Source organism: Natator depressus, chromosome 1, assembly GCF_965152275.1.
Source record: "Natator depressus isolate rNatDep1 chromosome 1, rNatDep2.hap1, whole genome shotgun sequence".
Taxonomy (NCBI): Eukaryota; Metazoa; Chordata; order Testudines; family Cheloniidae; genus Natator; species Natator depressus.
Genome location: NC_134234.1, coordinates 63,432,000 through 63,444,380, shown reverse-complemented (window position 1 = coordinate 63,444,380; position 12,381 = coordinate 63,432,000). Strand labels below are relative to the sequence as shown.

At 42.1% G+C, this 12,381-nt stretch overlaps 1 protein-coding gene across 1 annotated transcript in view; it reads right to left on the bottom strand.

Annotated features, from left to right (window-relative positions):
- The window catches only part of OLFM4 (olfactomedin 4), a 32,697-nt gene extending 21,005 nt beyond the window's left edge, over positions 1-11,692 (bottom strand). The window contains exons 1-3 of the mRNA XM_074943997.1: positions 11,452-11,692; positions 9,561-9,638; positions 5,953-6,105 (exon numbers count right to left, since the gene is read on the bottom strand). Coding sequence (XP_074800098.1) covers positions 5,953-6,105; positions 9,561-9,638; positions 11,452-11,679 — 459 coding nt within the window. The 5' untranslated portion in view covers positions 11,680-11,692. The remainder of the gene's footprint in view (positions 1-5,952; positions 6,106-9,560; positions 9,639-11,451) is intronic.
- Positions 11,693-12,381: the final 689 nt, after the last annotated feature.

The following is a 12,381-nucleotide window of genomic DNA, read 5'->3' as shown; positions in this document are numbered from 1 at the left end:
GTCCTTCAAAGCACTTGCAATCCCTCCCAGCTTGGTATTGTCAACAAATTTTAAAAGTGTACTCTCTATGCCATTATCTAAATCGTTTATGAAGATATTGAATAAAACCAGACCCAGGACAGATTCCTACAGGACCCCATTCAATATGCCCTTCCAGCTCAAATGTGAACTATTGATAAATACTCTCTGTATATACTTTTCCATCCAGTTGTGCACCAACCTTATAGTAGGTTCATCTAGGCTATATTTCTCTAGTTTTCTTATGAGCAGGTCATGTGAGAGAGTATCAAAAGCCTTACTAAAATCAAGATATATCACATCTGCTGTGTCCACACTATCCACAAGGGTTGTTACCTTGTCAAAGAAGGATATTCGGTTGAAATAATTTTTTCTTCACAAATTCAGATTGACTGCTACTTTTCACTTTTTCTAGGTGCTTGCAAATTGTTTAATTATTTGCTCCATTATCTTTCCGGATACCAAAGTTAAGATGACTGGTCTATAATTCCCTGGGTTGTCCTTATGCCCTTTTTATAGACAAGTGCTATATTTGCCCTTTTCCAGGCCTCTGGGATCTCTGCCATCCTCCATGAGTTCTCAAAGATCATTGCTAATAGCTCAGCAATATTTTCAATATTTTCCTGAAGAATTCTATGATGTATTTCATCAGGCCCTGCCAGCTTGAAGACATTTAATTTGTCTAAGTAATTCTTAACTTGTCCTTTCCTTATTTTAGCCTCAGATCCTACCCCATTTGCACTGATGTTCACTATATTAGTCATCCAATCAGTGCTAATTTTTCTGGTGAAAATATTAACAAAAAAGGCAATTAACACTTCAGATAGTGCTGTGTTTTCTGTTATTGTCTTTCCCTGCTCATTGAGTAATGGGCCTCTCCTGTCCTTGGTCATCTTCTTGCTTCTCATATATTGGTAAAATGTTTTTTTGTTACTTTTTATGTCTCAAGCTAGGTTAATCTTGGGGTTTTTTGCCTTGGCCTTTCTAATTTTGTCCCTTCATGCTTCTGTTGGGTTTTTTTAATATTCATCCTCTGTAATTTCACCTAGTTTCCACTTTTGTATGACTCTTTTTTGAGTTTCAGGTCTTTGAATATCTCCTGGTTACACCAACTGAGTCCCTTATTTACACTAACTGAGGATCTGGCTCTCATAGTTTTAGTCCTGTGTAAATTCAAGCTTAGGAATGATTAAAGGTGTTGTACTTGGCAATCAAAACAAATAGTGTCTGTTTAAATTTATCTCCATATATGGAGCTAACTGACTGGACGTTCACCATAGGTATGTCTAAATTTCCCTACCTCCACCCTAACATGGGCCAGTCCATAGAGCAAGATCCATGTTCATAGAATCATAGAATATCAGGGTTGGAAGGGACCTCAGAACGTCATCTAGTCCAACCCCCTGCTCAAAGCAGGACTGATCCCCGACTAAATCATCCCAGCCAGGGCTTTGTCAAGCCTGACCTTAAAAACTTCTAGGGAAGGAGATTCCACCACCTTCCTAGGTAACGCATTCCAGGGTTTCACCACCCTCATGTTGTTTGAATAGAGGATTTAGATGGATTTTGATTACCTTGCTACTCACAAAAATCCAGTGAGAGCTGGGAGATTTCCCCAGTAATCTCTGTGGGGAAGATGTTTAAAAGTTGGTGTCTAAACTGTGCCTGTAAAATTTGCACATGACCCCACCGCATGCACAAAAATGCATTTGCGTTCACAAACCGGTGAGCACAAAGTGGCAACCATGTGGAGAAAACGCATACTGATGTGTGCAATTACCTATACCACAGGCACAAACGTTCAGAAATGTGGGTATCTATCCCGATGCTAATAATATTAAAATATTCAAAGAAAACAAATGCTTTAAAAGAAAAGCTAGTCGCCAAAAATATGCCAAATCTGCAATCCACTGAAGTCAGTGGACTACCAGCCTAAGTAAGGGCTACTCTCATAAGTAAGAGCTTCAGGCCTGAGCCCAGGAGTTTTGGTTTTCTCAGATATATTGATCTGTTTTTTTCAATTTGGGCAAAATGCAGAGGGCCAGCACAAGGCAGAGGCACTACGTAAGCCCTATTTGGAGTGTGTTACACAGCCCAGTCTTCCTTCTGACTCAGACTGTTTTTTCCCAGTTGCCCAGCTGGGCCATCTAGGAGAATGCCTCCCATGATGGCTGCTTTATTGCTTGGCAGTTAGACCCATTTTGCCTTAATAGCTTGTGACTGTATCTACCTGTGGGGGATTGTGTTGAAACCATCTGCTCCCCTCTAACAGGCCAACACACCATCTCAGAAATCTAGTGCATAAACCACATTTTGGGGTACAGATCAATATTCACCTCGCATGCATCTCGCATTCATCACAGAGCTTTGCAGTGGGGTTTGAGCAGTGCATAGGCCTTGTGGTGGACCTCTGCAGGGGGTGAATTTCACCGTTAAAGAAATATAAAATTCATCTATTTTGGGCATGCGTAAGAATAATTCCTATCTAGTTTTTCCTGCTTTGCAAGCATTGTCACACTAAGGGCCTGAAAAGGGCAGGGAGAAAATCTGTAATGTTCATTTATTGTGTCAGTTACCCAAAACTGGTATTTATCAACACAGGTTACTCAGCATGCAAGCAGACACTCCTCCAGCATGCAGGTGGAGGGTGGGAGTGGAGGAATGAGGAAGCAGAAGGAAGACATAAAATGAAAAAGGATGGAGAGGGAGGGAAAGGGGGATAGAAATGACATGAGCAAGCAATTCACGTGCAAGTGCATTGGCCACAGGCAAGTCTGATCTCCATGATCACATGGTGAGCATGCCACCCGCACGTCATATAACCCAGCTGAGATCAAGAGGAATATTTCCAACAGAATAATCTGTTTTGAATGTATTTTTCATCTCTGTTGGGCAGGTGTGTCTGCTCTTCCTGTTTTTATTGCGCGAGCATGTTCTGGGCATTGTGGTCAAAGCACTGAAAGGCAAATTCTCCCATAGGGTTAACGTTGCTATTCTTCCCTTTTAATGAGGTGCACAAAGAGAACCATACTCCTATTCACTGTTACGAACAAAAGTTGATTCCCGCATTAGTCTAACAGGTTAATTTTTTTATCATGATAATTTTGCTAGCAAGGTTTCAAATTACAGATGAGAAAATTAGTCCAACATTTTCAGGCAACAGTTTTTTATACTTTGGAATATCGGAGTATCTCTTTGTCTGTGAAATTCACTGCCTGCTGATTTTATAAAAGGGCCCCCTTTGCTTGTTGAATTAGCAGCCTACAATCAGACAAAAGCTTAGGGATTCAATCAGGTTGTATATCTAGGACTTCTAATGCACGTATAGCACCTCTTAAAGGGCTGGATCCTGCAAATCTTACTCAGGAAAAACTCCCATTAGCTTCAAATGGAGTTTTGATTAAGCAAGTAAGGCAAGATTGAACCCAACCACAATGGGATGGTGAAATGTAGTTATGGCATTTGGGACACATCCTCAGCTGGTGTAAATTAGCAAGTTGTAAACTAACCTCCATGGTGCTTCATCCATTTAAATTAGTTGAGGATCTGTTTGTTATTCCAACCCTCTTTGTAAAGTGGTTCTCAGATTCAAAACCCAAATCCAAGTGTTTATGATTTGCCTAGTTGTTTCAACTTTCACAGTAGTTCAGTGGTCGCTTCCACTCCATAATGTGTAAAGATGCATCTGGGTTGTAAAATTGGATGTGGATCTGAACATCCCCATAGTTTGGGGGTGCTTGGAACCCAGAGTTTAGGCTCAGACCCCTCTAACGCTAGAATGAGTTGGGAGATCTTTTGGTTTTATTGTTTCATTTTGTCCATAAGTATTTTCAGGAAACAAGCAGTACATTGGGTTACACACTGAGGAATAACTGTACATCTAGAAAGGTGAGAAACTCATTTCAAAGAGAGTCTGAGAAATATGTTTACATGAGACAAGTACAAATATGCACATAGATTCAAGCATCTTCTGCCCCTCTCCAGACATTTCAATTTTACTTGAACTCAGAGATGAACAGGTCAATGCCTGGTATCTTTTTCGTTCTATAGTCAAGCAACATAATAATTATCTATGAAATTGTAACACCCCCATAGTTAAACAAAAATACAGTTTGTTTGTTTTCATTTCTGACCTGATATCTCTTTGCCTGGATCACATTGGAGGATCTGTCACACTATATCTAACTTGATGCATTGCAACACTGTTTGGCTGATCAGACGCAACATGATAAAGTGCAGTGAAACTCAGACTAGTCAAGATTTTTTTTGGTATCTACCACTGGAGTTGAAAAGTGAGGGCCAGCTCCTGAACTGGTATACACAGCTAGAGCTCCATTGACTTAGAGAAAACAACATCAGCTGAGGTCACTAGAGTCCAGCCATTTTTTTAATAGAGAACGGCTACAGGGTTTCAAAAAATCAGCCAATTCCTGCCATCCATACTTGGTCCGTACTCAGGCAAAACTCCCAATGCAGAGTTTCACTTCAACAGGAGATTGGCTTCAGCTGAGTCTTATTTCAATCCTCTCGGATTCGGGAGGGCCTTGCAAAATTAGTCCAAGTTTCAGGATGAGAATTATAGACCTGATCCTGTCCTGTTGCAAGCTATTGAAATTTTGCCACTGACCACAGTGGGAGCACTTTGGGAACACCTTAAATACCTAGTGTTTTCATGGATCATTAATGTCAAGTTCCATTTTCCTCCTAAAGCTATCAGGTAACTCTTGTGCTGAGAGGCACTGAGATTTGTCAAATTGCCCTTCATATCTCCACTGACAACTGAATGTATGTCATCGTTTGCACTAGTTATTTCAAAGCAAATTATTTTAACTGAAAAGACTTTCTATAGGATTATGCCCCCCATTGTTGTGTTTTTATGCATAACTTCTTATCTATTCTTGATTATACTAGAAGAGAGTTATGAATATTTATGGTTAGAATTTATAATTTACTGCTGTGCCTTTTCTACTGATTAATTCAAGGACACTTCATTTTTTAAGATGTCTGGCTCCTGGAAAAGTCAAACACTTTCTTATGGACACCTAATTTAAACCCTGAATATTCATCTACCAGCAAAAATCAAATGCAGGTTCTCCTTCTCTCAGGAAACCATGGTAGTCCCCTAGTTTTGCCTGATTTTTGCAAGAAAAATGAGATCTGAATCCTTGTAACAAACAAGCAAAGTAGTGTAAGGATAAGGAGTTTGTCTTTAACTAGAATGCATAATTCAGTAGTCATTGCTAGAGCATCAGATGTTGACAGAGAAAATAACTGATTTTTTTTCAACTGTTAAGGGAATGGAGGAGGTGAGGGGGTGGATTTTTGCCCATGCTTCACCCTGGGCTGAGCTGACATTTGCTCTCTTTTCTCTCATTCCCTCCCATAAGCTGGTTACATACAAGTAATAACACAGGAGGGAGCAGGAATCATGGCTTCCTCTGTGACTGTATATAGCAATTACAAGCCAACAAGATTGTTCCATGGTTAATAAAGAGTAGCATAGCCCTTCCTCCATCCTTCCAAGAACACCATGTCCCTTGGGTAGGGCGAATTGGGGCGACCGCTCCAGGCCCCATGCTTTGGGGGGCCCCACAGGCCAGTGCGATTGGCCAGCGCAGTCGGTCCTGGAAGAGAGGAATCCATCACTTCCGCCCCGGACTCCGCACCTCCCTAGGGACTGCCTATATAGGCCCAGGAATGAGGCCTGAGGATATTTGAAACTCATGGCCTCAGTGTTATTATAAGGCCCTGCTTGCATGCTACAATATTGAACATTTTATGTTTAGTCACCCTTTTCCTTGCAATTTTTACAAGCCCCTTGCTGCCGTTGCTTGGAAGGCAGGCCCTGCAAAGTTCTGACTGCTGGACTGTTTCACATTCACTAACAATAGGACTGGTAGATTTTTTTTTAAAAGAAAAACCAAAAATCCTTACTTTAGTAAGTTCTATTTCAAATTTCTCAGAAAGCACTTGGGCTGTGATTTCCAGCATCTCGACCTTCTGCACAGGAAACGTGGTGTCTGGCAGGTACACTGAGCATTGGCACACTCCATTTTCATTCAAAGAGCCGGTTACATTGGCAAATGGCTGTAAGAACAAGTTTGTTTCAGAAAGCAAATAAAAAATTGTCAGTATGCTACTAGGAAACAACAGCAAAGGACTGACAACAGTCCCCAGGCAGGGAAAAGTTGAGCTGTAATCATTAATAAAAATAATACTGACCCTGAAAGCATTTATTCATTACAACTTTCTTCCAATAAACTCAAAGTATTTTCCTATATTAATTCATTAAGCTTCACCCCACCTCTATAGAGGTAGTTAAATTCTATTATAACCATTTTAACACTGGCAAAACTGAGGTACAGGAAAGTCAAGTGATTTTTCTAAGATCAGACAGTCAATGGCAGAGCAGGAAATAATAATATTAAATCTTATTGGCAGTCTTTCCATTGTTTTTAATGGTCTTTGCATCAGGTCCAGTTAGTGCTTTTAGTCCATTAATTTCAAAGCACTTTACAAAGTTTGTTTGGATTTTACTAATGGAAGAATCCAAAGAAATTGATCTATTTTCATGGAAAATTTTGATTTTGACTAAACCCTATTTTCCCCATTGGGAATATGATTCATTTGATATTTTTCAGCTAGCCCTGCTAAACAGGTTGTATACTCAACCACATTCACATGAGAGCTGCTATGCCAGCTACTGCAGGGTACTGAGTGGAGTAAGGGACATTTATCACTGCTCCATCAGTGCACAGAGGTATAAACAAGTTTTTTAATTGGGGCAGTTAGAGTTAAAAAATAATAAAATATTGGCTGTTGAATATCGCTTTTATGAGTAGTTTTGTACCATGACTAAATTTGTCCACTTCCAATAAAGTGACATAAACAGGCTTCTGTTCCACATTCAGTGCTTCCTTTATTGATTAACACAATCCCTAAATTTGGGCTCCTAAATCCCTTTTAAAAATGAAATTGAGACACATAAATTGGTTAGACATTGCAACACTGAGTGCAGGAACGCTTAAATAGCTTTTAAAAATCTGGGCCTCGGTCATTATTAAAAATGGGCCTTGGGCTCCTAACTCCCTTAGGTGCTTTTGGAATTGTCACCCTCAGACTCCTCACTTTACTGGATTTGAATTCTGCTCAGCAGGAATGGTGAAAAAAGGAGCAGAGAGGAAAACATCCAATTAACAGTCAAATACGGTTATTGTACTTACCTTTGATAAGGCCCCCATCTGTGCTAGCCTGCAGGGAGGGGGCATTATTTTATCCCTCAGACAGATTACAAACTGCCCTTTATCTATGTTTATTTAATAAATTAAATAACTCTTTTAAAAGTGGATTTAAACTATCAAAAACCCACCAAACGTCAATGGATGGATTCAACTACTTTTTAAAAAATTATTATTTGTATTGTAGGAGTGCCTAGTTACCCCCGCTGAGGTTTGGCCTCATTATGCTAGAAGATGTACATATACATACTAAAAGACAGCCCCTGCCTTAAAGAGGTTAAAGTCTAAATAGACAAGATAGCTAAAGGGTGGGAAGAAGAAATATTGTTATCCCTGTTTTACCAATGAGGAACCCCGTTGAAGGCAATGGGAATTTTGCTGTTGACTTCAATGGGAGCCAGCATTTGACCCAGAAAGTTTAAGTAACTTGGCCAAGATCACACATGACATTTGTGGCAGGGGCAAGAATTCTGTCTTTTATGGCACCCATTGCCCTATTATCTGAGCACCTCAGAATCTTTAATGTATTTGTCTTACAACACCTCTGTGAGGTAGGGAAGTGCTATTATCCCCATTGTACAGACGGCAAACTGAGGCACAGAGAAGTTAATGACTTGCCCGAGATCACACAAGAAGTCTGTGGCAGAGCAGCAATCTGAATCCAGCTCTCCAAAGCCCCAATCGCTGGACCATCTCAAATTCCCTTAGTGCCTTAACCATAAGACTATCGTTCCTCCAAAAAAATAAATGGCATCAATAGGTTGAATCACTGAACTCCTGTAAGAACAAAGAATTAAAGGTTGATGACGTTTAGCAGGAATTTAGAGGGACAGGTTTCAGTAGAACTATTCAGCATGAGCAATGGTTGCAGATTTCAGGGCCTTTGCACATTAACATCACATCAAGTTCATAGCTTCCTCAGACTTGATATGATGTTGACAGAATTGTTTCATTTCTTCCATTGACATTATAGTATGCTGGGTTCATGATATTGATGAAACCGTAAGCAGTATTATTATTATTATTTATTAAGATCTTCCTGGGTCCCTGAGTCCTTTGATCACAGTGCAATGTCAATAGAATTATTAATTTTGGTTATAACATCTTTCCAAGTCCTACATAATAATATGCTGAAGTTTGGCTCTTGTTGGTTGGTTGGTTGGTGTGTGTATTTTTAAAAGCTAAATAGGCTTCATTTAGTATTTAACAGAGAGCAAACTGTCCTAGCCTGCAGCAAGGACTTGACTGCAAAAGTTCTGTTTGTAAAATTAAATCATGTATTACATAAAGGTATCTGAGTCTAAAAGAAATATTATTCAGCCTGGTCCAAATATTTGTAGCTTAATAAAGTAAATGAGAGCTGCTGGGTGCTGAGCATTTCTGAAAACCAGGCCATTTATTTGGGCGATGTAGCGGGGTGCACACCCCGCTCGGGCCCAGAGGGGTTTAAGATAGCCCTGGGAGAGGGCTGGGGCAGGGGAAGAGCTGGGCTGATTGGCAGAGTAGCCGCAGCTGGGGGCCATGCCCCAAACAGACCCAGCGGGCCAGGAGCAGAAGAGCACTCTCTCTCTAGCTCTGAGAAGGAGGGATCTGGCTGCAGAGACCTGAATAGAGGACCCAGTTTGGAGCAGGGCTGGGGAAAGGCCAAGGGAGCCTGGGAGCTCTGGCCTAGGAAAGCCCCAGGCTGCAGGCCTGGGAAGACCTATTAGGCACGGGGGTTGCAGGGGCAGCCACGGGTAGGCAGAAGCAGCAGTCCAAACCCAACCTTGCCGGTGATGAGTGGCTCATACTGCAGTCTGCCCCAGGGCACGGGGGCTAGTTGGTGACTGGCAGGAGCCTACGACTGAGGCGAGATAGGGATAGTGGGTGGGGGGTTCCCCTGGAAGGGGGAGACCTAGAACTGTGGGGCACTGCCAGGGGGCAGCACCCAGTGAAAGGGGCACCGGGGCCCTGGGAGGGACACGGGAGCCAGCAGTAAGGCGAGACACCGGCCTGAAGAGGGCGCTCCGCAGGCTGGAACGCTAATTCCCTGAGACGACCAGCAGGAGCTGCTGCCAGTGAGTCTGCGCCTGGTTACAGTGACTATATATGGATTTAGGAACCTAAATTTAGGAAATTAATTTTGAAAATCCTGAGCTCAAGTTTCAGCTTAAGCAATTTGGCTCAGAGGACACAGAGTCCTGTGACAGCCAGGATTAGACCTCTAAACAACCTGATTTGCGCTTAATTTACTAGACCACACATCTCTCTTATCTTAATGATGATGTTTACTATAGCTTTCCAAGAACAGTAAAAATGGTATACCTCTGTCATAAACTGAGGTTTGTTGAGTGTGGCCTGAGGTTCGGTCAGATATTCCACCAAGGTAGGAAGAGGTGTAGTCTGGAAAGGAAACAAAAACACCTGTTACAATGCAACACACTACGTGTCCCATCCCTGTTTAAATCATGACCCCCCTCTCCCGACAGATAATCAGCATTCCGTATTCGTCAGTATTCTGAAACACTTTGATTTTGTTAAGGGAGCCGTCTCCAGCAGCTCTAACGTTGATTGGGATTTCTGACTGACTGCTGAGACAGTTAATGTTTCTTCTGGTACAACGCTGTTTCGTGGAGTCCTTCCTTTGAAAAAAGCTTCATGTGATCAATGAAAGGCCTCGAATGCTCAGTCTGTGCAAAACAATGTGCATTATTTATGCTAAAGTAATATATACCCTCTCACTGCCATCTTATAGAATAAGGTGTCAGGTCCTACCCCCCTGTAGCACTGGCAAGATTGGACGTCACTCTTGAACCTTAACATGCATCCCTGGGAGTCTACAGTAATCAAGGGCCTGTGTACTGCACAAAATACTATACCGCAGGGACGCAGCCAACCACCGTACGCAGCTGAGTTCCACCGAATGGGAACCGTGGCAATCTCCAATGGTTACAAAACCATTTGATAAACTGTGCATTAAATGATGTGATTAAACTAGAGGAGTGTGGGGCAGGAAGGGGCTTGCATAAGGAGGCAGCTGCTAGCCAGCCGTACAAGAGCAATGTGCCATTCCTGCAGGAGCTCCGCGTGGCAGGTGTCCTCCCCAGCTGCACAACTTCAAAGCCACGCTGAAGCAGAACTCCATTCTGACAGAGCTCTGGAGCCCCAGTTTTAGCCAGCTTCCCCTGAAGGCCTCCCACTACTTCATCCAAGAACCTGTTCAGCTCCTCGTGCTGCTGCATCCCCATCACCTGCTCCCTCATTCCCCAAACCAGTCAGACAGTCCCACTCCTAAGGAGCCCCTAAAACAGCCAGCTGGACAGCTGAGGAACTGGAAGATGACAGGAAAAGGGCTACTCGTTTAAACTGATTCAGAGAAAACAGGATTTTTTTGTGCCAGCTTGTCAAAAAGATAATGTACCCAACCATTTGTCTGGCCCCCTGATAGTGTTGTACAGGGGGGGCTGATGGTGATTAACAGCAGAGTTACAAGGAGCATCATAAATTTTACAAATGTCTGCATGAATTATGGTTTACCCAAGAGTGAGCATAATGAGGAGAAATCTCTGACATACTAAATTCCCCCGTCCTCAGCTTATCATTATGTATTTACACTTCAGCCTTGATTCTTACTGCCAGGAATTGCCACTGCTTATTCATGCTGCAGTGAAAAACATTCCCTCCCCTTAGATGCTGAGTTCCCTATGTGAGTCCACAGCACTTTCAAGGCCTACTAGACTGCCTTAATAGTATCACCTAGAACTCATATAGTACATTATGTTTTCAAAGTGCTGGACAAATGAACCTGAGACACAGAGATCTAGATCCAGATCTTTAACACTCCAAAAGGCTGAGGGGTGTTTGCATGTGTGGTTTTGGATTGAGTTTGTCTCAAGTACAAACCATATTTAATTAAATACGACCTGCATTTTGCATTTAAACTCTATTCAGATTCTCGATGGGAGTTGCATTTGCCTAACTGAAGGCAGAATTTTGGCTTTTTAAAACAGTGTAATCTGTTTTCGGATTTATAATTAAATCCCAGCACATTTGTTAAAGGCAGTATTTTACACTTGCTACCTGCAGAGAGCCCACAGAATGAGTGGAGATCTGAAAACTTGCCTCAAATAATTTTAAAAGATGTTCCTAGCAACCTGAATAGTGAGAGGAAACAAGAATACGTTAGAGCCGGTGAAAATCATAATACGCATCTTACCACATTATGGAGTGTGGTGGTGACGGCGGTGGTGGTGGCTGCATTCAGTGCAATGGCATTTTGTAGAAAGACCAGCAGCACAGCCAAGTTTGCACACTTCATCTTCTCAGCAAACAGGTATGATGGAGAAAGGACAGACAGAGCCCTTTTATAGTGTGCTCTGGGAATTCCCCCAGCAGGAGTTTTGTGCTTAGAGGAACTTGTGTAATATTTATTGACACTTCTCATAAAGGTGAGTGAATCTCAGCACAGAAAGTGACTGAACTACTATTATACAAAGATAACTTTTTCATTGCCTGCTGTCAAAAATTAACCACCTTGCCCTTTTGTACGCAAAGCCCTTCCTCATTCCCAGTATCTAATCTTGTTCTCTGAGAGCCACAAAGGAATAAGTACACAATGGACAGAACAATTAATTTGATAGGACTGCAATGATTAAAATGCATTCTTGGTGGTTTTGGGGGAGGAGGGAGAATAGCTGCTTCCTTTTACTGGACTTTTATCCGTATTTTTATTGTAAATCCTTTCAGGAGCACATAGACAACCTGGACCACATCATCTTCCTAACCCTGCTTCTAAACTCAAATGGGGTGAAAGCACCTCAAGTTAGGTCATTTCACATACAATGTCAAAGGAGCATCCTTCCCTTTCTCTAAGCCCCTGGATGCCTTTTAACATGAGCACATGGGGCTCCACAAATTTGGGCTAAAGGCCAACCATTGGAGAGGGGAGGGGGATGAACTAAAGAACAGCCCCAGCAAACCTGCAAGCTAATGGTAAGACAGTCTGCCCATCCTATAGCTTTGGTACCATGGCTTCTGAAGCAGCGGAGATCAGGGAACAGCACACTGTGGAACAGCCCTTTGCGTGGGAGCACGAAGATCTACATGGTTTGCCAGCAGATTTCAAGACATTCAGGCAATCGATGAG